The 24,115-nt window shown below is 38.1% G+C and overlaps 3 protein-coding genes across 6 annotated transcripts in view; 1 reads left to right on the top strand and 2 right to left on the bottom strand.

Annotated features, from left to right (window-relative positions):
- obscna (obscurin, cytoskeletal calmodulin and titin-interacting RhoGEF a) overlaps positions 1-9,600 on the bottom strand; it is a 49,239-nt gene extending 39,639 nt beyond the window's left edge. The window contains exons 1-16 of the mRNA XM_017304275.1: positions 9,387-9,600; positions 7,276-7,359; positions 6,911-7,177; positions 6,088-6,249; positions 5,857-5,961; positions 5,431-5,697; positions 4,954-5,223; positions 4,235-4,501; positions 3,889-4,152; positions 3,530-3,796; positions 3,126-3,395; positions 2,775-3,041; positions 2,076-2,342; positions 1,054-1,326; positions 702-965; positions 335-601 (exon numbers count right to left, since the gene is read on the bottom strand). Of these exons, the coding sequence (XP_017159764.1) occupies positions 335-601; positions 702-965; positions 1,054-1,326; positions 2,076-2,342; positions 2,775-3,041; positions 3,126-3,395; positions 3,530-3,796; positions 3,889-4,152; positions 4,235-4,501; positions 4,954-5,223; positions 5,431-5,697; positions 5,857-5,961; positions 6,088-6,249; positions 6,911-7,177; positions 7,276-7,315 (3,517 nt within the window). The 5' untranslated portion in view covers positions 7,316-7,359; positions 9,387-9,600. The remainder of the gene's footprint in view (positions 1-334; positions 602-701; positions 966-1,053; positions 1,327-2,075; positions 2,343-2,774; positions 3,042-3,125; positions 3,396-3,529; positions 3,797-3,888; positions 4,153-4,234; positions 4,502-4,953; positions 5,224-5,430; positions 5,698-5,856; positions 5,962-6,087; positions 6,250-6,910; positions 7,178-7,275; positions 7,360-9,386) is intronic.
- Positions 9,601-11,593: 1,993 nt separating this feature from the next.
- zgc:153738 (IQ and AAA domain-containing protein 1) lies at positions 11,594-21,889 on the bottom strand. 4 transcript variants are annotated; one of them, XM_008407983.2, is made up of 20 exons: positions 21,607-21,889; positions 18,218-18,545; positions 17,881-18,000; positions 17,466-17,654; positions 17,307-17,378; positions 16,875-17,080; positions 16,679-16,763; positions 16,483-16,602; positions 16,317-16,389; positions 15,937-16,043; positions 15,293-15,376; positions 15,157-15,218; positions 14,972-15,054; positions 14,438-14,545; positions 14,135-14,334; positions 13,457-13,543; positions 13,172-13,349; positions 12,839-13,077; positions 12,532-12,652; positions 11,594-11,963 (listed from the first exon to the last, which is right to left on the bottom strand). In XM_008407983.2, the coding sequence occupies exons 1-19, from the start codon at positions 21,726-21,728 to the stop codon at positions 12,545-12,547; spliced, it is 2,571 nt and encodes an 856-aa protein (XP_008406205.1). In that variant the 5' UTR covers positions 21,729-21,889; the 3' UTR covers positions 11,594-11,963; positions 12,532-12,544. The 4 variants fall into 4 exon arrangements, with proteins under 4 accessions (XP_008406205.1, XP_008406204.1, XP_008406206.1 ...); XM_008407982.2 differs by having other exon boundaries at positions 11,594-12,652; XM_008407984.2 differs by having other exon boundaries at positions 11,594-12,652; positions 21,667-21,889.
- A 10-nt stretch (positions 21,890-21,899) lies between these two features.
- The window catches only part of alkal1 (ALK and LTK ligand 1), an 11,175-nt gene continuing 8,959 nt past the window's right edge, over positions 21,900-24,115 (top strand). Inside the window, exons 1-2 of the mRNA XM_017304274.1 lie at positions 21,900-22,327; positions 22,630-22,907. Of these exons, the coding sequence (XP_017159763.1) occupies positions 22,637-22,907 (271 nt within the window). The 5' untranslated portion in view covers positions 21,900-22,327; positions 22,630-22,636. The remainder of the gene's footprint in view (positions 22,328-22,629; positions 22,908-24,115) is intronic.

Genomic DNA, 24,115 nt, shown 5'->3' with positions numbered 1-24,115 from the left:
TTAAATCCCTGAACTTCACATTTTAACAGAAAAAAAGAGCAACGCGACTTGGATGTAACGAGTAACGCGACAGTTTTGTAGAAATGTAGTGAAGTAGAAAGTACAGATACTTACTGTAAAATGTAGTGGAGTAAAAGTAGAAAGTACCCATTATTAAATCTACTTAAGTAAAGTACAGATACACGAAAACTCTACTTAAGTACAGTAACAAAGTACTTGTACTTCGTTACTTCCCACCACTGCATATTTGTAAAACTAATGCATACTTTGTAACACAAAGCTTTTCAGTAAAACAGTAAACATTGTGAACGAAAACTCTATTCACATAGCTTACCATGCACTTTGAGACTGGCTGTCGTCTGGTGTTGCCTGCAATGGCATGTGTACTCTCCTGAGTCCTCAGGCAGAAGCGCTTTGATGGTAAGAGAGATGATGGTTTTCCTGTGCTTCGTGACATACTTTTCTCCAGGTCGGATGTTCTCAAAACCTTTCCTCCAATGAAACTGGACTCCAGGTAAAGAATATTCACAAGTAAGCGTAACAGCCTCTCCTTCTTTGGCCTCCACAGCATGCAGAGGCTGGGTGAACTCTGCTGGGATGGCTGAAGAAGACAGCAACGCTTTACAAAACCTGCTATGACTCTTGACTTTAGTAAATAAGGAAGACATGGTAACAATAAGTGACACATTTTATGTTCATACCTTTGACAGTAACGACAGCTGTGGTTGTGACTGAGCCAGCGCTGCACTCGTACACTCCAGCATCGCTGTTGCTGACCTCTCGAATGGTCAGTCGGGCTTCACAGCYAGAATGGGTGGTGAAGTATCTGGAGGAGTGCCACATCAGGCAGCCATCTTTGTACCACAAGATGTGACATGGCTTGGAAGTCACACAAGACAAAACTAAGCCTCCTCCCTCAAAAGCCTCACAGTCTTCCAGTGATTTGATAATGGTAGGACGCCTCTCTGGTAACATGAAGACAAACGGACTTATTATCTCTGACTGAAGTGTAAATAAATATTAAGTACTCCTAGAAAGGGTCAAAGTCCTTACCTCTAACTAGCAGTGAGGCATAAGATCTTTTGTCCCCTGCTACAAACGAAATAGTGCCAGTGTCTTTACGGACAAGTTGTCTAAATGTAAGGGTGTGGAAACCTCCCGGTGTCACCTGGATCTCATTGACCTCATTGGTATAAAGCAGAGTCTCGTCCAGATACCACTTGACCCCCCAATAGTCATCGGGACAAATTCGACACCTGAATGTTACTGTGTCACTTTCAAGGCACTCCACATCTTCTAATTCATCCAAGATTATCACCTTCTGACCTGAAATAAGGAAAAGTCATAACTACATRAAGATTAAATACAGTAGCTGTTATCAGCTTTAAAACGTTTGTCCTCATTTTATAATTTTATCGGGATTTGATGGTACCTGAGATTATCAAAGTACTTGACTAGTAAATAGTCTAGAAATAAAAATCTGAACAGTCTGCTGGGCTTTTGCATGAATCTGAGTCAATATTTTGCAGAACAAATCTTCCTGGGTTTTTCACTTTTCAAATCTAGAGACTGAGAGCTATATACATACAAGAGTTAGGTTGAACATCTGCACATTCTTCTTTCTAAACATTTTGAAAACCATGTATTCTTTTACTTATACTACAGAGTTACCCATCTATTTTTGATTTATCACATAATTCTTACAAAATACACTGTAGTTTATGATTATAATGTGGCAAAATTGGAAAACCTTAAAAGGTCATGAATACTTTGAATTTGAATGAATACTTTTAAAGAGACACTATGATCACAATGGTTTTCAGGAGCTTTTCAATAAAAGCTATGAGTTTTGCCAAGAAAATCAGCAATTAATAGCTGCTTACTGTTAAGGTCTTATATTACTTCATTTTAATAAATCAGCTATTGGAGTATTTTCCGTTATATTGTGTTAGATGACAGAAACGTCAACAAAAACGTATTTTATATGCACAGCATAGGGACCTTTTTGAAAGGAAATAAACATGGTTGACCAGCAGTGATCCTACCAAACGAACACACTTTGCATGTTGACTCACCCTGCACAGTAAGTTGTGCCCGGCTCTGCATGGTACCAACATCACACACATAAATATCCGTGTCTGTTTTCTCTAGGCAGGTGATGGTAAGGGATAGAACCACTCCCCTCTGTTTGATGATGTACTTCTTCCCAGATCTGAGCTCCACCATGCCCTTCAGCCATGTCGCACGCTTGGCAGGCCGCCTGGTCTCACACTCCAGTGTCACTTTACCCTTTTCTTCTCCTCGAGTATCTCTCAACTCCCTTGCAAAAGTGTGTTGAAGTTCTAAATTAAAGAAAAAGTAAGTTCAGTAGATTTTGAAAAAATATATACTTTTTTTTTAATTTACACAACATAATTATAATAAATTCTTTTTTTTATCCTGATATTAATAAGGCAATGTCATATGCTAGCATTATTTCAGYGCATTGCCAGCAATCTTTCTTCATATAAGTTGCAGGAGATTTGTTCGTACTGTGAAATTAATCTCCAATTCCAAAGATGCTCATAAAAAGATACTGATCGTTTACACCAATTTCTGAAACTYTCATCCAAATCATACAGCTGGAATCAAGACTCACTGGGGACGAGAACAGTTTTTAAATTTTTGGTGAGTCAGTGTGAATTGTAGCCTCAGAAACAGATAAAATGACATCAACTGTATCCCGTGAGACTCTTACTTCAAGTGAAAGATTAATAAAAAAAAAACATAACTACCTCTGATCTCCACCTTGGCTCGGGATGCAACACCATCAGCCTCGCAGCAGTATTCACCAGAGTCTCTGATGGAGGCATTCTTGATCACCAGGCGTGCCAAGTTCTTCTCAATGCTCATCTCATATTTAGGGCTCTGCCTGATAGGATGTCCATTTTTCAGCCACCGAATGGTGACTTCTGGTTTGGTGATTTCACAGCTCAACTCAGCGTCCTCCCCAGGTACAGCCTTTACATTGAGTAGGTCCCTGAAGATGTGCACAGGCTTCTCTAAAGGAGGAAAAATACTAAGCATCTTACTGTCTGCTTCAAATTGGCAAAACAAGCACATATTAATAAGACACAACTGTTCACCTTTCACAAATAACATGGTTCTACAACTCAGGTCTTTAATTGTGAAGACGACGTCACCAGCGTCAGAAAGTACGACATCTCTAATCCCCATCTTATAGATGCGACTGTTGTGGACAAGCTGAATGTGACTGTTGGTAACCACCACCTGACCGTTGATGGTCCAAATGGGTTCATCATCCAGTTCATGAGAGAGAAGGCACTCAAAAGTACAGTTTTCACTCTCCAGAACAGATACTGTCTTTATCCGCTGAACAATAGTAACATGTAGATCTGCAAACACAAGAATTGATAAAACAGCCCCACTCAGGTGAATGTGGTAAAGAGTTGGCTATTTTAGATTTAATTACACCAAATGCAAAAAATGAAGCGGTTAAACTGTCCAGTACAGTTTACAGTCTCCTTACCATGTACTGTAACTTTAGCCTTGGACTGACTGGTGCCCAGGTCACAAGTGTAGTGTCCAGCATCGTTCTTGCTCAGTGAGTGGATGATCAGTGCCCTGGACTTCCCGCACTGTACAAACTCATGTTTATCATCAGGTGTCAGGACAGAACCATCCTTCCTCCAGAGAGGTGTTACTGAATCTTTAGAGATTTCACACTGCAGGCAGACCTCCCCTTGCTCTTCTCCAACGACATCCTCCAAGGACCTAAGAAACACTGCCGGGCGCTCTGGAGATAAAACAAAAGTYCAGGCGAGTTTATGTGTTTCCCTAATTCAGGTGTTTTTTTTATCGTGCTCTTCAGATAATTCCGTATCTGACCTTTAACCTTTAAGATGGTTGTCTCATTGAGAAGGCCTGCTTTAAATGTGACCCTRCTCTCTTGTGGTCTAAGCTTTTGCATCACGAGGCTGTGCATTGTGCCCATGTGCTGGATCCGGTTGATGGCGTTAGAGCTGAGGCGGACGTTGTTAACCAGCCACTCGGCGTTGGCAACAACATAGTTGAGCTCACATGAAAAAGTGGCAGTGCCATCTTCCTCAATGTCAACAGGCTCAAGATGCTTGACCAGCTTCAATGTTTTTGCTGTAACACAAAGACAAAAAATGATCATGATTAAGCAAATTGCATACCACAGTGATATTAAAAACGATTTTTATTGACGCACCTTCAACCTTGACCTGTGCTGTGCTTTGTGAACCTCCAGCCATGCAGCTGTACTGTCCTGCATCAGTCCCCGTCAGGCCGTGAATGATCAGTTCCACTCGTTTCCCCTCTCTCTTCATGGTGTATTTGTTCGAGATCTTCAGAGCGGTGCGACCTTTAAACCACCGCACAACTCGGGGAGACGGGGCAAACTCACAGCACAAACTCACAGAGCTGCTCTCCCTTGCCTCCACATCATCTAAGTGCTGAACAACCTCAAGAGGTCGCTCTAATGAGGGRATGCGTACAACAGACGATTGAAAAACATCCAAATTAATTAAGAGTTTTGCAGTGCATGATCATTGRGTCTTTGTTATCAAGAAGAAATATAAACAATTTTTTAAAAACTTAATCTAAGCAAATCTGCCAAAGTAAATTAATCTAAATCCTACCCAGGCTCCAAGGAAAATCCTGCATCGCACAAATGTTTCATGGTATATTAAAACAAAATGTATGGTTGGTTTTAATAAAAAGCAATGATGTCAAAGCCATTATTATTTTTTTACATCTGGCAAATACAGGAAATTATTTGTTTTTTTCTTCACTGACTTTAAAATCATAGAATTTCTTGCAAATGCTTTTTTRAAGTATTATCCAAATTTTTTCACGGTAGAACGATGCATCACATTGGGATGTCATGATATCAAAATGTCATTTTGAATGGAGGGCAGGAAAACTCACCCTTCACAGAAAGCTGAGCGGTGGAACGGCTCTTCCCAGCCACAAACACCACAGGCCCTGACATGGAGCTGTCTGTGCTTGTGAAACAGAGACTGTGTAGGTTCCCCTGCCGGTCAATGTTCACTCCTGCAGAGTGCTCCAGGACCTCACTGTTTAGAGTCCACTTCGGGGGTCTCCCAGACTTTAGACTGGTTTCTACCTGAAATAGTGCAGGGTTCGGCTCCATCACCTCCATAGGTTTCATCCCCCGCACTATGCTGATGGCCTGCTCTGCATGTACAACAATAACACATATTAAAGTGACCACACAGCTTGTGCTTTCTGATTTGTGTCTTTGAAGAAAATAAACGCAAATATATTAGCTGCTATTTATGATCCTGCACTTAAAGCTGTTTTGCAAAAGTTGTACATTTTATCTAAAACAGATAGACCTAACACTATCTCTTATTCTGTTTTCTTTGACAACAAGTATCCCACCCTCCACTAAAAGTTGACATGAAGTTTTGTCATCCCCTGCATCACATGTGTAGGTGTCTTCATCTGAAGAGCAAACATCTTCGATGGTCAGCTGCCTGTAGACATCCTGGCTGATTAGCTGATACTTCTTGCAGGGCAGGAGCTCCTTCCTGTTCTTGTACCATCTGACCTGAGCATTAGGCCGTGACACCTGGCACTCTAGTAAACCCCTGTGGCGATACATGGCAATTTTGACCCTCAGTGGTCGAGATATTTGGACTGGCAGCTCTATAAGAAAAGAACAAAAAACATTGATGGTGAAAAAATGTTTATCTTTAACAGTTGAATATCCTATTTTTATTGTGCATTGAAGATGTCTGATTTAGTCAGAAATTTGAACAGCAATGTTTACATTGCTGTATATCAGGTGGGAGTGTGTTGACTCACCTTTTACTGTAAGAGTGGCGTAAGATGAAAYCCGCTCTGCAGTGAATCTGATTTCACCTGCATGTTCTGGTCTGACTGACTTGAAGAGCAAAGCATGAGCTTTTCCTGAAATTAGATTATGTTGAATCCATCATGTCTAGTTGTCTTTGAGTCCAGGATGTATTTTAAAGACTAAATGAGAAGCAAACACAGTTGTGAACATMTGTGCTTGTGAATGATTGATTTTCTCACCCTGATGTCTTATCTTGATGTTGTCTCCAGGTCGGATTCTGCAGTCATCACGATACCACCGACCATCCAGATCCACCTGATTCACTTCGCATATAAAACTAACGGGTTGACGCTCAAGCGTATCCACATCCTCCAGCTCTTTCACAATATATATGTCTCTAGCTGACAGAAAAATGTAAAGTATGACTACCGTGTTAATAATAACACTATAATGTGCTTTGTCAAATCGTTGCATCATTTATTTATTACTTGATAAAGAATGAGTAAAATGAGAAAAAATGCTGATAATAATTCATATGTTCCTGACTTGAGTACATAATATTTGAGGACAGAAAAAAAATACAATAATGAGAAACTATTGTTTCTAACAAAATTACTTATAGCACAAGGTGCTGTAACAGTTGTAATTGTGTGGTGTSTCTTTAAGGCAGCTTAAGATACTGTTTAGTGAGATCACAACTATGCATCACTGCCCTCTAGAGTTATGAGAGAATGTCTGATGTTTGATGAGAGATCAGATGTTTAAGTGGGTTTTGTGAAGCTGATGCAGATAGTGCTTAAAGGACAAAACATGGTTTTCCAAGTTTTTGACTAAATATTACTGTCACCTTCTCTCAAACACTAAATACTAAAACAACCCCCATTACAGCATCCTAATACTTTTTGTTCCACCAGAGTACAAATATAACATGGCAGAGGGTTCTTTCTATTAAAAACTAACCGTTGGGCTGTCATCGGGTATAATAAGCAGAATATTGATGGGTGTAACTCCCCTGTTGTCAAGTATGGTGGAACACACACTGAGTGTGCTGCATCACCTTACCTCTAACAATGAGTCTGCCTGATGTCTGAACCTCACTGGCCTGGAAACAGTATAAACCAGCATCTCCCAAAGCCACTCGGTTTAGGATGAGGCTGTGTTTCTTYCCATGCGTGCCGATGCGACAACTTGGTTTCGACTTAACCTGCATCCCATCCCTGATCCAAACGCCTTCTATGTAAGCCAGGTTAAGAGTCACCTCAAAGGAGCAGCTCTCACACTCGGACACCTCCACATCCTCCAATCCTTTCACCACTTTCAGTCGGTTCACTGGCAACCACACAACATTAGAGTATTGAGAGGCGGCTAATCAGAGCACAAAAACCACTGAAAATTGTTTTGAAAGTAAGTTTGATTGGAAAACCTACTTGCAGCTGCAACAATCCCTCCAGTTTTATTGTCCCCCATATCTCCAGAGGATGGTGGATGTTTATTTACTTTCTACAAGGAATCTGCAGTGAAAAGAAAAAAGAAATAAGGTTCTAAGTAGATATCCGTTACATCTTTATGAAAAAAAAATGTCTTACTAAGACTAAAACAAACCTCAATCTCTTTCCACTCATTCATTTAGTTTGAGATCACACGTCACAACRACAATTTTGCCATTATTACGGAAACACACAAATGCAATGACCTAACACACAGCCTACTACTGAAAATGTTTTTACTAGAGGCCTGACCAACCAAAGATAAAACCCAATACTTATTCTCTCATATGTACAATCTTTGTGATAGCATGCCAGCCATCCTCTGCAGTGCAGAATGGAGTAATCTCTTGTCACTTCGCTCTGCTGCATTCAGAACCACCTAGACTCAGCAGTGATGCCAGAGACCTTAGACCTGAGACTGAGGCAGAGGGCTTCCTTCCATCAGGAAAAACTAAACATGCATTAGCAAGAATATGCAATATTGCCCTAATTAGTACACATTATTCACTTGAGGCTGAGGGGCTGAATACAAATGCATGACAAGCTCTCATAAGAACCCATTTTTGACATAATTAKAATTTTGTGGTTTAATGTCAAAATGTAAAAAAAAAAAAGAAGTTCAAGGGTTCTGAATACTTTTGCAAGGCACTGTAACACAAGATAATATGGTGACAAACACTGGTTGCCAACAATCAATCTTAAGGTCCTTAAATAATAAGGACAACRTTATACTTTTGAGTCTCAAAACTACATCTCATTTTTATTATGTTTTCTCAGGCCTCGCCACTACAAAAGATTAGACTCTTTTGGTTTAGAAGTGTGTTAATGGGAATATTTGCTCATTTCTTTCAAGAAAGTATATTTAAGGTCAGACACTGATGTTGTACGAGGCTTGGCTCACAGCCTCCCCACCGTTTCATCCCAATAAATTTCCTATGGTTGGAGGTCAAGCCAGTACAGCAAGTCCCGTTCCTATACACCAGTCTCACCCAATCATGTCCTCACAGGCCTTGATTTGCACACAGTTGTCCAGTAACGCTTGAACTGAAGCGGCCATCTCCTGATTGTCCCTATAGAGTCAGGAGAAGGCCTGACTCTATAGTCAGACCAAACTGTTTTGGTAAGTTGAAGCATAAAGAGTTCTGGACCCCAACCTCTGAAGAAAACAGCTCCACACCATAATTCCATCTGCACAAAACTTTACACTTGATGCAAGGGTCAGACAAGTGCTGTTTGGCAAATGCCAAACCCARACTTGTCTATTGGATTGCCAGAAAGAATGACATGATTTGTCTCTCCAGAGAACATTTCTCCACTGGTCTAGAATCTGGTTTATGTGTGCTTGACATCGCTGTATTTGATGCTTTGTGTTGCACTTGGTGACGTCTCACAGGTAGCTAGATGTTCTAATGAAGGCCACATGAAGCTCTGAGGTCTGTAACTATACTCTGCAAAGAGTTGGAGACCTCTATACACTATATACAAGCCAACATCCACAGAATCCACTACGGGATTTTCCTTGGATTACTCCTGTTTTGGCTAARTTGTTGTTATTCCTAATTGCTTCCACTTTGTCATAATATCACTAATAATTGACTGTGGAATAGTTTGAGGAAATCTCATGACTGGACTTGATGCACAGGTGGCATCCTATCATAGAAACGCACTTGAATTCACTGAGCAACTCTTTCTTTTACAGATCTTTGTAGAAGTATTACTCACAATTAGGGGCTGGGTCTTAAACACAGGCAGCCATGAAAGTAACTGGAACACTTGAACGTAGTGACAAAGTGTTGACCCAATACTTTTGGCTTTATGGTGTATCAAAAGATATCATGCAGAGTTGACAGACTGACAACAATATGTCAGCAATGGTGTAAATCTAATAAACAAATACATCTGACAAAACCTAAAAATAAAAAGCAGATGATGTTAAAATACTACTGTCAAATGTTTAGTCTTTAGCAGGAGTCAGATATATTGTGGAAAAGATTAGTCAAGGCTTTAGACTTTTACAAATGATAAGACATCAAATGCAGTGATTAACTTACCTAAACTTGCAGATAGAATGTCCTTACATCCATCYTGTTGCCTCAGGAAAATTATAAATTATCCATTATGACATCAGATCTGTCAATCCTGCCTTATACAAAGCCTTCAAGTTGAACGGAAAAAGCTTAACCAGTAAAAAGTAAGTCCACGTTTGTTTGCTACATCCAGGTCTCTAAAGTTGACAGCCTATAATACGCTTAGTGTTTTTGTGGTGTGATGGAGCAGGGTGCCGAACAGCTGACATATCTGTCCCCACATACTAACCTCCAAAATAGCATTCTGGCAGTGTGAAGGCAAAGATAGCTTTGGCTTTAATTGTGCTGGGAGGCAACTCGTTTTCAAGCATCAATGAAACCATCAACAATCTAAATCCAAACTACAGGATTAGTGTGTTTGATGGTTTTCTCTGCGCATGAATCAGTGGCTCACAATTTTYCTCAAAACAATAAAGAGACCTTCTTGCATCATGTTGTAGCTTGATAACCCTCTTAAGTGTTCACTGATGTCTGGCATTGGTTTAAACTTCAGGTCAGATGAAATCATTTCCATGGATCTCCAAGGGGGGTTTCCATCTGCTGCTGCAGTGGAAAGGACATCAAAGATTAAGCAACATGAAGTATCCTATTTCACTGAATAAAGACAAAAAAAAAGAAAAGCACCAGAAAAATATTTCCACACACTGATTACATTACATTTATTTCAATTTGGATAAGTTGAAAAGTAATAAGTTAAAGTAATTCAAACATTAACTATCTTAAATTGACAACTCTCACTCTCTTTCTTTACTATCTCTATTATATTTTCTTTATTTTTAACCATACTTWAAGTTTATGGGTCACCTCATCTGCATGAAACACAGTCAGCAGCAACCACTGCTGTGTCTAAACCCTTGTGATGGACAGGTCCATGTGTTGTGGAGCTTTGTTAAGACCAGTGAAACTCTAGCGACATAATAATCTCTGTTGAGTCCTACCGGGACACAAGAAAACAACTTGTCGTCACACAGACAAGAATAGTAGTATAAAGAATTAAATTGCTATCTGCTCACAAGTCCTTATCAGCTTTWTTTATTTATKTATTTATTTTTAACTCAAATTRTCTTTGACATTTAAAAATAGAAACAAAATGAGTTYTGATGCTTTGATTTTTGGACTATTTTCCTTACATCACATCCAAAAAGATATCTGAAAAGGCATAAAGCTTGCAAAAGTAACTTAGTACACTGTGGCCTATTCAAGGTGTACACAAAAATAGGTTACTTAGCTAATAACTTACTTGACCTTCAAATAGTGTATCCAAGTAATCAACATGTAAAACAGCAATCATGTCAAAACAGACATTCTGTTGTGATTAGATGTTATGATCATATTTTATAACATTCACTGCCATGAAAAAGTGTTTGCCTCCTTCCAGATATACTTTGGGGKTTTTTTTCAGTCGTCCTGAAACTAATTTAAAGTTAAGACAAATATAACATGAGTGAAGACAAGAATCAGCTGTCAATTTGTCAAATGTCAAAGCTTCATTTTAAAAAGTTCTCCATCAATTAGCACTAGGTGAAAAGTTTATGCTCCTAAAGGAATAATGATGTAAATGTTATTTACCGCATCTTTATGTCTGATTACTACCAGATCTGTAAAATCAAGAATTTCCTGGAACACAGTCTGTTTGACGTGAGTTGGGTTTTCCCACTACATCTGATGCAAAACTCAGAAAAAGACGGTAAAGCATTGTGGTGGTAGTGTAATGGTCTGAACCTGCTCAGTTTCTTTAAGACGTGGACAACTTACTGTGAGAGATGGAACCATGAATTCTGCTCTCGGCCAGAAAGTCTCAAAAGATAATGTCGGCCTTTCATTTGAGCTTAAGSTCTAGCGTATTTGGGTTATGGACAATTCGAAGTACACCTGTTGACTTATGACTCTCACTCATAAAAAAAAAAAAAAACTATGATGCTGCTGCACATCCCTATAAAAACTGCCTATTGTTTGGATTTTGTCTTTCTTTCTTTGGATTTATATAAAAATTTCTTTGATATAAAATRTTTCAGTTTTACCAAGAAACAGGACAAAAAGAGAAATAATTAAAGGGGTAGTAGCCTTATACCTTTTCACAACAGTGAACTCTTAAGCATAGCAGCAAAATCAAACTTTATCTGYATCGTTGTGCATGTGAGAGTGTGAAGATGCAAAACAAACCACAGAAATAAATATGAGAAATCTTTATTATAAAGACATTAATTAGAACCTCACTGGAATATTTAATAGGAAACATTAAAATGAGATTTTCTTCTTACAACATGTATTCGACACAAAAATAAGGGCATTTGTGTTTGATAAATTGCCTCTGTTGCAATGTTTTCTTGGCAATGMATCTTACTCCATTAGAAAGYTTGTTTATTTCCTCTAAACTGTGTCACATTTGTAAGGAAAAAGCATTTAATTGTTGGGCAGCAGAGTTGAGTGTGTCGGCTGTGCCCTTGGAAAAACTTGCCAGATCCTCTCTGCCAAATGCCAACATCTTTTTCTGCAACTGGCTCTTGTTTGGCGTCCCTTATTCGATCAGATGATTGAAGTCTGAAGAAACAAGACATATTACTAATTTAATGATTTAATTTAACAAATAGCCTGGTACTTCCATCTCAGACTGGTCACTAACTTGATTACAMACTAGTGGGATCACTTCCCATCCATTTAGCATTACATCGATGAAGTGATAACGTATGRTTTGGTTTTAAACGCTGCTTGACACCTTCAGTAGTTTTGCACTGTCAACCATATTTTCTGTACTTCCTTTGGAGAAGTATGAATGGCCAAACTCGGCTCAGACGCGATTCCTCTTCGTGGCATATGATAAGCCCCKCTATGGTGGGGTGTGCATTGAAGTGTTCGAAAATAGAACTCGGTTTCTTAAAGTGGAGATATTGAATTGCCAATGACTGCAAAATCTCATCTCGATATCTCTCAGATTAGTGGCGCTTTGGRAAGTTTTACATTTATACAATRAAAACACTCCACAAAACAAATGCATTTTCCTTTCAAATGTGGCACAATTTAAATAAAAAGAAGGAGGTTTTCCAAATATATAGACTTACTGCCAAGTGATGTCACAGCAACAAATACTGACCAAACAAAATGTCCTTACTTTTTGTGCAGTTTTATTTTTTCTTTTTGCTCTTTGCATCTTTTGCTTTAAGTAGTGCGTCTTCTTTTTCAGCAGCAGCTTTAGTCCTTCTTTTTCCTAGAGGTGTTTTTGCATACCAGTTCTGAAGAAAAACAAAGAAAATGTCCTAAATRCATGCCTTAAAAATACAAAATTATAATCTGAAAACAGAAATAAAAGACTTTTCCACTTTTTCTAACTACAACTTTAGCCATATCACAGAAAGAATCAGAATTCTTCTTCTAAACCTGCTTTAAATTGCTTTTTGAATATTGCTGCTTCAACATACTTTTAGCGCCTCTTCCTCCTTCTGGAGCACGGGCTCAAACTTGGCAAGTGGTACAATAAAATCATCAGCAGTGAGGGGTTGCTTTGTCAAGTCATTGATGCGATCCTTGGTGACAACACTGCTGATGACCTGCACCATATGGCCTGGAGTGTAGCCATCAGTCACCTTCGTCAGAGAGGTGAGGTCCAAAGCGTTTGTTATTTTTCCTCCTTGCTTTTTAATAAGTTTCTCCCACAAAACTAAAATTACACAGAATTAATAGTTATTTTATTCCACATTACCACAAGTCTAATTTTCATCATTTTTATGAATTACTGTGTGTCATGTCTTTACTGTATCTTGAGCCGTAGTCAGGTCTTGGGATGAGGATGATTTTGCCATACATTTTACACATCGATTTAAGTTCAGAATTCTGTGGGGCTTTTGTTGTTCCAATTATCAGGACACGATCTTCTGGTTTGATCAGTTTAAGACACTTAGGCAAATCTTTTTTCAGTCGCCTAGGTTCCAGCTGTTCATAAAACACAAAAGAGTTAAAACTGYAATGAAATTAAATCAATCAAAATATTTTATTTTACAATTTGAGTTATGAATGTTTTTTTTTATTATCTGAAGTACCTGTTCTTCATCCTTGGGAACTTTTTTGTAGAACATTTTCTCCGCATCTTGAATCCAAATCACAGAGGGTTGCAAAAGTCTTGCAACCTGAATATAAATCGACTATGAAAAACTGCTTCTGTACTATTTGGCTAACCGACTGCTAAAAGAACATTCAGTACAWMAAATATTTTCAGTGATGATTTGCAACTCTGCACATTGTTATAAGTAGGTAAGGCCATAAACTTCTAACAATACAAAAGAAGCAAACACTCATCCAATCATAGTGTTTGTAAGCCATTAAAATGAATAATCTTTCCCAAAAATCTGACCTGTTCTGAAGACTAAGCGAATATTTTGATATGTACATTTTAAAGGCAAAAATATAAACCACAAAGAAAGAAATTTTGTCAGCGTGAACTCTTAGGCAACACCTTCTCTGGTTCTTCTGTTGTTCTTATTACCCAAATGTTTAGATTTATGTGACAACGGTCTAGAAAACCTCTGCTTCTCAAATTAGGAGAAAACCTTTTCAAATAATCTGTGGAAAATACTTAAAAACGATGTGTTTTTTGCTGACATTCTCAAATAGAGTTACGTAAGAATATAGAAATATAGCAACTTTGAAGGATGTCTTCAATCTTAACATCTAAGTAATATTAGAAAATTGAAGCAATGTTTTGGCATCCAGAGTCCTACCTTAAACACCATATGAAGCATCATGGCCATTCCAGGCTTGCCTGGGTATTTTCCTGCTGTGCTATAGGGGGACAAATCAAACATAGTGGCCCCCGTCTCCTGGCAAATTGCATGGACCAACATGCTCTTGCCCACACCTGCGGGTCCCACCAGCAGTATGGACTTTATTAAGGGAGCCTTCTCATGAACCTCTGGAGCGCCTGCAAACCACATACATTTCAACCATACAAGTATCATAAATTCATGTTTACATACATTAATATTATTGTTTTAAATACAAAATATTTAAAATAAGTTTCATACCTAATGGTAAAATTCCATATAAAGATAAGACTTGACGGACATCTAACAATGATGGCATGGGTTCGATGTCATTTTGTCTCAATGTAGTGCCAAGATAATTATAGTCACCTGAAAAGGAAATAGAAAACAGAAATTTTGTTATTTGCCTGTTATTTTTGATTAAGAGTTGAATGAAGTTTCTGTAATATGTAGAAGGCAGTTTTATCATTAAAGAACATATCACTGTCCTTAATATAAAAAAATTATCTTAGATAGGCAGCATTTCATGCCAAAATCTATAAATAAACCTCAATAAACAGTTATTATTAACACATTTTACAGAAGCTACATTTGCTAAAGACTTATTAGTTTAATCAGTTTTCACATAACCTGGCAAAGGAGCCAGAAGAGGGCAGCACATAATAGCTAATTCCATGGTAGATGAAAATGAATTTCTTCTTTTAAAAGAGTTTGCTTGTTTCCACACATCTCTTGCAATCTGAGGTAAGCGTCACAAATACAACTACAGAAAAAATATATTTGCCAATGTCTTACCCAAGAAATCTTGCATCCGGAAATTTTTTGCCCGTTTCAGTAAGCCTTGCTGCACCAGCTCTTCACACAAAGACTCAAGGGTCCTAGCAGATGTAAAGAAATTAAGTTTATGTTATTTTGGTGGTTTGTTCTGTTTTGTTTTGTTTCCTGAAACTTACAAATGTATGTGATCCCTTTAACATCACCTATCAGGTGTCAGATCTTTTTCCTTTTTCTTCTTCTTTCCACCTTTAGAACCTTTTTTCTTCTGTGTCGTCAATTAAGATAATAATCACATCAATGCAATGCATGCAAAATTAGATCAAATTTTAATGTTTTTACCTTTGGTCCTTTTTGTTTGCCAGGTTTTTCTTTATCTATAGCCAACTTCAACTCAGCAAGTTCCTCTCGCATCTCTTCATCGACCTGATAAAAGACGGAAAAATGGTGAGTGAGCATCTGTCTGTCTGCCTGACTTTTTGTCTGTGGAGTGTGTTGTAGCTAGGTAAATCTTTTTGAAGATAATTTCAAAAGGGTTAGACATACAAAAAAGCCCTCAAAGGTTTTACAACTGAATGTGAGGAATGGATCAAACTTTCTTCAGTCCTATGTCAGCGACTGGTGGATGGCTTGTAAAAGCTGTTAATTCAACTAAAGAGGATAACACTCGCTTTTAGGGATTTTTCTCATTTAGAGAAAAAACTTTTGATGGAGGGGCAACAATAAAAAAGAAACACCAGTGAAACACCTGTGTGAAGTTACATCCCTTTGTTTTTCAAATCTTAAATATTATATCGGCACAAAAGAAAATATTTTGGCCGCACAAACCTGTACAAATATAGCACAGTTGATTGATCAGCTTGGTAAGTGTGCGGATTACGTTTACTATCAACGTTGAAGAATTTTAAGCAATAATTTGAGCTGGCAAAAACTAAGGAAGGTTTAATGGTTAAATAAAATCAACAGTGACACGGGTACAGTGATACCTTTAATCGAACTTCCTCTTCTACGATTTTTCTCATTTCTTCCTTAACCAACTCCACTTCGTGAATCTGAGTGAAGTTTTCAGACTCATTACGGGTTTTCCAAACCTCTGTGAGTAGAAAGACTTTGTAAAGTTTTATGGTAATGCCAACAATTCTTTCACATGACTCTTTTGCTTAGAGGGAAGATTAGAACAACATAGAAGAAAACCATTATGGCACTTTGTCTTTTTAACTCACAATATATTCATGCTAGTGAGTGCAAGTACATACACAAGCATACTTGTGAGTGTACTCAGAAATCGTATTTTCATCATAAAGATTTGGGACTGTAAACAATCTTCAAACATCAGATTTCTTTAACATTTTACGTGTAAAACCACCTTCATATCTTTTGTTTGCCACTGCCAATTCTGAAAGAAAAGCAGATGGCATCATCGTCAACCCTTCCTCATCCTGTGAGTCCAAACAAAGTTGCATTAGATCATCACAAACAAGCAATACGCTGTGTAAGCTGCTCTAATGACAAGTTCAAATGTTTTCACTTACGTCCTCTGCACCCTTCGCCTTTCCCTTGTCTTTCTTCTCTTTTGCCTTCTTGTCGTCCTTCCCTTTTGCTTTTGATTTGGACGCTGCCTCCTCTTCTTGTAAAGCAATTTCTTCCACTAACTGAAAGTGACAAACAGTATTTTACAGAATATCCAGAAAATATTTATTTTTGCATTTAAGTCAAGATGCATTTCACCTGCTGAGGGGTTTTTTCAGCAAATATGATGGCTGAACCTCCCTCTTCAACAGTTGGGTAGTCTGGAAATAGTCCTGTGGTATTACTTTAAAACATAATGAAGAATAAGAAATCAGTGTCATTCACTGAAGTCAATAATTTTGAAAATACTTCTTTACATCAGCAAATACAACCCTACTGCAGGCCCAAACCTCACCGACATTCATAAAACCACTGTCGAATCTGATTCTTCATCGTCTTGGCCATGTCATTCCACTCAAATTCTCGTATTTGATTCACTATTGCATCTATTGCATTTAGGTAAATTTCCTCGTGTTTCTTTTGTCTAACTCGAATGGAAGCGTCAATAGCTTGGGCATCAATTTCTGCCTGAAGAGGCCCCTGGTATTTTGGATCCATAACCTGGCAAAAATAATAAATATGTTAACAAAATGTACTTGTTCCAAGATTTTAGAAAGGTAACTAGGGCAAAAAGAGATATAAAATTTAGAGTACAAAAATCATGAGCTCCAGCTTAAAGTAATACCTTATGGTGTACTATCAATACATAAATAAATGGTAGCTTTAAAATTTTTTTTTAATAATTTCAAAGTTCAGGATACACAACAAAATGGAACATCTGACTTACCATTCCAAGAAAAATCATCTCCTCATCTCGAGCAATCTTTGTTTTCTTTCTTTGTAAGTACCCCTTCCATATCTGCAAATAAAGTTCAACCAGAAAAATAAGGTCCAACAGATGAATTCCAGACAGAGAAAATGTCACATAATGTTTATGAGAAACAACCTTCTGAATGCGGATGGCGGCCAACTCATTGAAAGCTGATCCAGCGCCCTTGGCCCTGTGCCGTCTGTCGAAATTGCTAAATCTGATTTCTTTGTTTAACTTCGCCCTAACCCTGCCTTGCCACGCCCTCTCCACCATCTGAATGATCTTTATGGCCTCCTCTTCAGTCATAACTTTGTCCATTGAAGTCTGCAGGGACCACAAAAAAAGTCAAACAAAACCATGATAAACAAGGCAACACAAATAATTCTCTGATTGACCTGCTAAATATTAAGTCTTGCTTTTAATATAAAATAATGTCATGTTAAAGTCACTTTTAAACGTGAAATGCTTGCATGTGTACCAAAATCAAATGATTTGTTTCAAGTCCAAGATACTAAGAGTTCTATTTACAAGTAGTGTCATTTTAACCTACATCAAGGTCTTTTGAATCATCTGCCAAATTCAGGACATCCAGCACCATCGTTTTTCGTTCTTCAGTTTCTTTGCTGCGCTCACCGACAAAGAAGTATGGAATGGGGATCTCAAGTGCAGGCTAAAAAGACAATGATGCTAAGAGTTTGAGAGTTATCCTGTACAAATGCATCCAGTATCATGAAAAATGTCTTTCCAGTACCAGTTAAATATTTCTTCTGATTTTGTTTTCTTGTCAGTTAGTGAAATGCAAAAACTCTTCCACGGCACTTGAGATTTATCAACAATAAAAATAGTGTATGAAAATTAAACAAACCTATTTTCAAAAAAAAACTTACAGGTGTGAGTTTCAGTGCATGCAGGATGTCATCCACATAGTGGTACTCTGAAAACTCTTTTTCCACCATTTCATACTTCAGTTCTAGCACTCGCCCCATTACACCCTTGAGAAGCAGAAGAATAAGTCGTCTCTTCTGAGGGTGGACCAGCATGTTGTGGGCTTCCTCCAGCTGCCTGAAGACTTGAACGTAGCGCACATAAAGGGTCGCCAGCCGCTGGAAGAACACCACTCTGTCTCGCTGAGGTGGAGGGGGCACAGGAGGTAGTTCTTCAGCCAGGAGATAACTCAGCTCTGACATGGCCTCTTTCCAGACCTGGTTGTAGGAACTAGAACAGTTTAAACACGGAGATAAAATAAAGGAAAGACAAGAAATATTACACGATGACATTATATTTCAGGCAAGAGTATCCTAATGAAACAATGTATTGTAAATTGTACCTCAAAATACAATTTAGCATTAAGGTATAGTGGTGTGTACTTGTTCATAGTTCCCTGGCAAAAAAACCCAAAATGGATGTAGTAATACAATTACAAGATGCATAATATGGGGTTCCATTAGAGCCAAATTATGATTTAATGAGTTATAAAACCATACAGTACTTATTACTATTCACATTAATTCAGTTGTTTGTGAAACATCTCTAATCCATTGCTTTACTACTTCATTTACTTTAGAGCCTTTGACAGCATGTCAGTGTTTTTTTTAACTGAACGCCTTACTCCTTTCACCAACATTTTTCACTGTGGCCACTATGTCTTTCTTTCACCATAAAACATTTATCCAGAAAGAATTTGGCTTGCTCATATGGGCAGCTGCAAATTTTTGTCAAACTTCAAAGCTTTGATTTAGGTCAGCACCCTCTAAATCCATGTTGATGTTAAACTTGCTTCACTGCGGACAGGGACACTAATGTTCCAGTACCTCCAAGTCCAATAGGTTTGTGCCTCAGCGGATTATTCCTAATTATTCTAATGACTTTATTTCCACTAAAGGTGATAGCTTATGTCAATACTTGAACACAAGTCTGTGTTAACAGAAAATGGATCTCAMACACATCTCAGCTAGTTTTTGAAATGGAGTGAAAATATGTATTTAAATATGAATGCATAATCCTGACCCTGAGTATTAGAGAAAGCTCAAAATAAATTCCACTCGACTCTTCGTAGTTTCTATGAAATAATTACTTGACTGTGAATAACTTAAAAAGTGGCTAAAGGACGCGTGACGTAATCTTCTCAGGGGTTCAGTAGATTTCCTGCCAGCAGGATGTTTAGTTACTTTATGGTTTGAAAATTACTTTCTTTAATCTTCTCAAAGAACTAAGTAGCATTAACTGAACGCTTTGACATGCATTTTGATTGGCAAGACACCAAACCTGTAAGTAGTTTATTTTCTTCCTTACTGTGTCTCTGAAATCCTCCCACCAGCAGCTAGCTAAAATATYTTTGAGAAGCTAAACACTTGGGAATGAAACAACCGTAAAAACAAATTCCACAATGGTTTTTGGAAAGGTTACCTTTGCGACATGTCTGTGTGTCAATGGCGTGGGGGTAAAGCAGCACAATTATCAAATAAAGTGCCAAAACTGCGCTAAAATACGGGGCTCCGATCAGAGTTTCGACCTTTGTTTCCAGGCTAACCAATCGCGTTACCTGTTTCTATGGCAACCGCTAACAGTTGGAGTAACAGCGGAAGTTTATATTGTAGACAGGCGTGGCAGGATTGTTTTGTTTGTTTGTTTGTTTGTTTGTTTACGGAGAGAAAATAACTTTATGTTTGGTATTCAGGTTAAAATCAAGAAGATATTTTTTAATAATAAATAATTTTGATTCGTTTTTTAAAAGTAACGGAGAGACGTAACTATTACAGAAAGAAAATTCTGTTTGAAATTATATTAATAAAAAATAGGTGCAACTAACTAAAGAAACAGAGCTCTAAATAAATATTACAGTTTCACAACAAAAAGACTTTGTTAATGAAATGTAGCAACAGTGCAAACTAAGACTGCATGTCCTCCAAGTGGCACAGCAGGTTCAGCAGATGAATATAATATTAAAACAACCTTATTCACAAAAAACAAGAATCAGTTTAGCAAGAATGTGAGACTGTGACTGTGCACTGTAAAATAAAACAAATAAAGTATTCTTTTTTTATTATTTCAAAAGCCGTTTTACGGAAATGTGTTCACATCAGAAATAAACACAAAAAAGATCACTCAAAAAGTAGTTGACCTTTTCCTTTTCATTCTGAGAAAATAGTCTGTTTCTTATATTTTTGCCTCAATAACTGTAATAAAAAAGCAAAGGCTTTATTATTTATTATGGCAGTAACATGGCCAACATAATGATGGGACTTGACAGTTTTTGGAGGGTATGCTACATACAGAAGGGCTATATCAAAGCATATTAGTAGAAAATTGAGTGGAAGGAAACATGTAACAGAAATTACTACAGGCTAAAGAGTTGTGATCCAAATCCCTTTGAAGAGTTTGAGGGAGATTCATAAATTGTGGGAAACAGTTGGTGTTAATACTTTAAGAACCACAACTACTGCATTTCTTCCGTTAAGCTTCTCCTGAATCTGAGACAACTTCAGAGCCATCTAAAAGAAAATAAGAAGGACTATCAGTCAGGTATCCAAAGTCCTTCTTAAAGATAATAGTAAAATTTGGCTTTTATTTGGAAATCAAGATCCAAGAATCGGTCGGTGGACTTGAGAAGCACAGAACTCCACTGGTAAGTTTCCACAGTCAGTGATGATTTGGGGAGGGGAGCCGTACCATTTCTGTTCTTGGTCCAGTGTTTTTTGTTTTTTTTTATCTGGTCAACAGTAAGTGCAATCAGGAAATTTCATTTTTGAACAAGACCTGATCCCTACCTCTGACAAAGCACTGAGGGCAAATACATGTACATATTTTTCAGTAGCCCAACAGCTCTGTATTAAAATCTTTTTTTTATATATATCCTCTATACATTCTACGTTCCCTAACGTTGGTAGGTTGTCCCTGCAGGTTGTCAGTACCTGTAAGCCATAATCATGAAAATRAACTGAAATAAGCACAGGAAATATAGCACTCTGTGTGTAATAAATCCGTATCATAAATTGCAAATGCTGAAATAAATTAACTTTTCAAAGAGATTTTAATGTATTGAGATGCCCCACTACCTCTCTGTTCTTTCAACTTTTTTTTTTTTCTTAAATGTGATTTGACTTATAACTATCAATGACATATGGACAAAATTTGGACTTCATTTGTCATGCATTAGTCTAAATATTATTTTTGTTTGTTTGTTTGTTTGTTTGTTTCGCTCCGAGCTAAAGGGAAAAGGAATGATTTCGTTTTTGTCCTCTCTAAAAATTCCAGTTTTAAATGAACCCTTACATACCCTGGCGTTATTCTTCCAAGCTGCATCACAATAAAGATTTCTGTTCGGGCGTTAACTTGCCGGATGGGTGCTCCTGGAGGYGCATTCTCTGCAGCGCTTACGAGGTCACAAGACTTGGACATCWGTGAACAAAAACATCGGCACGTTGACAGCTCGACTGCAAGCTTATAGGCCCTCAGATTCTCCAGTTCTCTGCATCCAGCATCCAACAAGTTGCTCCCTTTTGGAAAACGACTTTACTGCGCGCTGCTGCGCTCCTGTATTTTTCGTGCGCCAAGCTCTTCTTTAAAAAAAAAAGAGAGAGAGAGAGAGAGAAAAAATGCAATCGTAAAGCGCGTTTTCTTCTTTCCTCCCTCCCAAACTTTATCTCAAAAGGATCGCCGACTTTTTATGGGCTCGAATCAACTGCAGATGAAACTTTTCTTGTCGTGCGTAAAGGTGAGGGGCGCGCCAAAGTGAACATGTGCCTCTGGGACAAAAGAGGGGAAAAAATGCTCCGAAGATGTCAACATTGCTTTACCACCCACTCGAAATCGATTGCATTACCTTCAAGAAGGTGGCACTCGGTATAAATAGCTACGCAATTTTTCAAGAAAGACGGCGTTGAGCACAATCTGCAGGCTGTTCTTTCTCTCTCCTATCGGAACTGCAGACAACGCCTGGAAGAATTTCCTCAAGACAACTGTGTCCACTCTCTAGGACATAAGCATCTCCTCAACCGGTGAGTTCTGGATTTAGTTAAGTGCATTTACTTTATTATAAGTAAAAAAAAAAAGAAAAGAAAAGAAACTAAATAGAATCCCAGAGAGAATCGTGCGTAACCTGTCATGCACCATTTCTTTAATGGGATACCTAGCAAACAYAGGTTGCGTGTATTCCATGAAACAAGGAATGTTTTAGTTTTTTTAAGCAAAAGTAGAAACGTCAGAAAAAAAGGTTATTACAGTGTGTGCAGCATGTTAAATGTCTAACTTTAGATTACATCTCTAACAACATCCAAACTCCTTTTTTTTTTTTTTTCAGTCAAGCCATGCATGTGGAGAGGAAATGGCACATACTGTTGACCATCTTCTTTCTGCTCATCTCCTCGGGTCAATGCATGGACAGCAAAGAGGTCAAGCAGAATGAGAGAAGGACCCTGTTGGATCTAATTTTACAGGTTATCAAGGACAGCCAGCAACGGGACAAACCCGTGTCTAGGCGCTGTGGCAGTGGACTCCACACCTCAGCACAAGACTTCAAGTCCTCTTCCCGGGAAAAGCCTTTGTATGTCCCTAGGCTGGATAACACTAGACTCATAGGTAAGCTGATAAGATTTATTTTTAGGACCTGATGATGAAAGCATAATCCCCATTTTACTGTTGGAGACAGCTGTCATTGGTCTGCTCAGCGCTCCTCTTCTAATGTAGGACCTGTATCTGGTTTGGCTAAACTGAAACTTGAAACTATGTGCAGGTTTTAAGTCAATTCAAGAGAACTGGACATTTTACTGACTACAAGTCTTTATAGCCAAGGGAACAATGCCCATACCTATTTGACATAAGTATGCAAATTTCATKTGCAGCTCAGGTTGCAATGATTATATAATGCATTTAACGCAGGTAAGCTTCATGTGTGTAAGACTAAGAGTTTACATCATACTTACTCTGATTAGATACGTTTCCTTCACGTGTTTTGGACACATTTAAACTGTAAATGACTTATTAGTAGAGGAACCTATCAWCAAATGTGGTAGGAGGAGCATCGTGGGGCCAAACTTATGAATGATTCATTCAGAATGATTCATTGATCATCTTTAAACATGAATGACATCTATAAATGTTGCTCTTCAGCCACATTGGGTGCGTTTTTGTGTTCCGTGCTTCATTTCTAAACTCGTTGTCTTTGAAAGATATTGAATGTGGCATTTGGAGTCTCTTGTGCATGGAAAAAAAGACTTTAATGRAATTCTGCAGTTACTGTCTTAAAGGACAGCATTATGTCCAGTTAATTGTTTGTACAYGTGCTTTTATTCTGCTCACTTCCAGGCTTCACTGAAATCTTCACATAGACGTGAATTCATTTTTTTTTTCACCTCGGTGTGGTGTGTAAAATGAACATAATGTGTTTGTTTAAGATAATCACTGTCAGTTAGATCATGCCTTGGCGATGCTGAACAGACAGCATACAACTGAAAGTCGTGGCCTCATCTTGCGCAATTGGAAAAGTACCTTTCTCAGACCAGTGGCTGGATGGAATTTATCTTTTGAGGATATTAAAGGCAGCATATTAGCACTGGTGCGTGTGACACCACTGAAAGAAYGATTGTCACGCAATGATGAAGGCTTTAAACACAGTGAGGATGAGGGGGGAAATGTTGTGGAGTTGTTCCTTGTGTGTTCCCCTCAAGCCGTGGCTGTGGCATCAGAATGACAACTGTGGTGAGACTAAGATAAAACAAGCAAAAACATGCATTTTATGTCTGTTTTTTTTTTTTTTTTGATGATGATGCAATCTTTAGCTGAGGAGT

This window comes from Poecilia reticulata, linkage group LG4 (assembly GCF_000633615.1).
Source record: "Poecilia reticulata strain Guanapo linkage group LG4, Guppy_female_1.0+MT, whole genome shotgun sequence".
NCBI classification, from domain to species: Eukaryota; Metazoa; Chordata; class Actinopteri; order Cyprinodontiformes; family Poeciliidae; genus Poecilia; species Poecilia reticulata.
The sequence above is the reverse complement of the archived record's forward strand: the minus strand, read 5'-3'. Positions and strand labels throughout refer to the sequence as shown.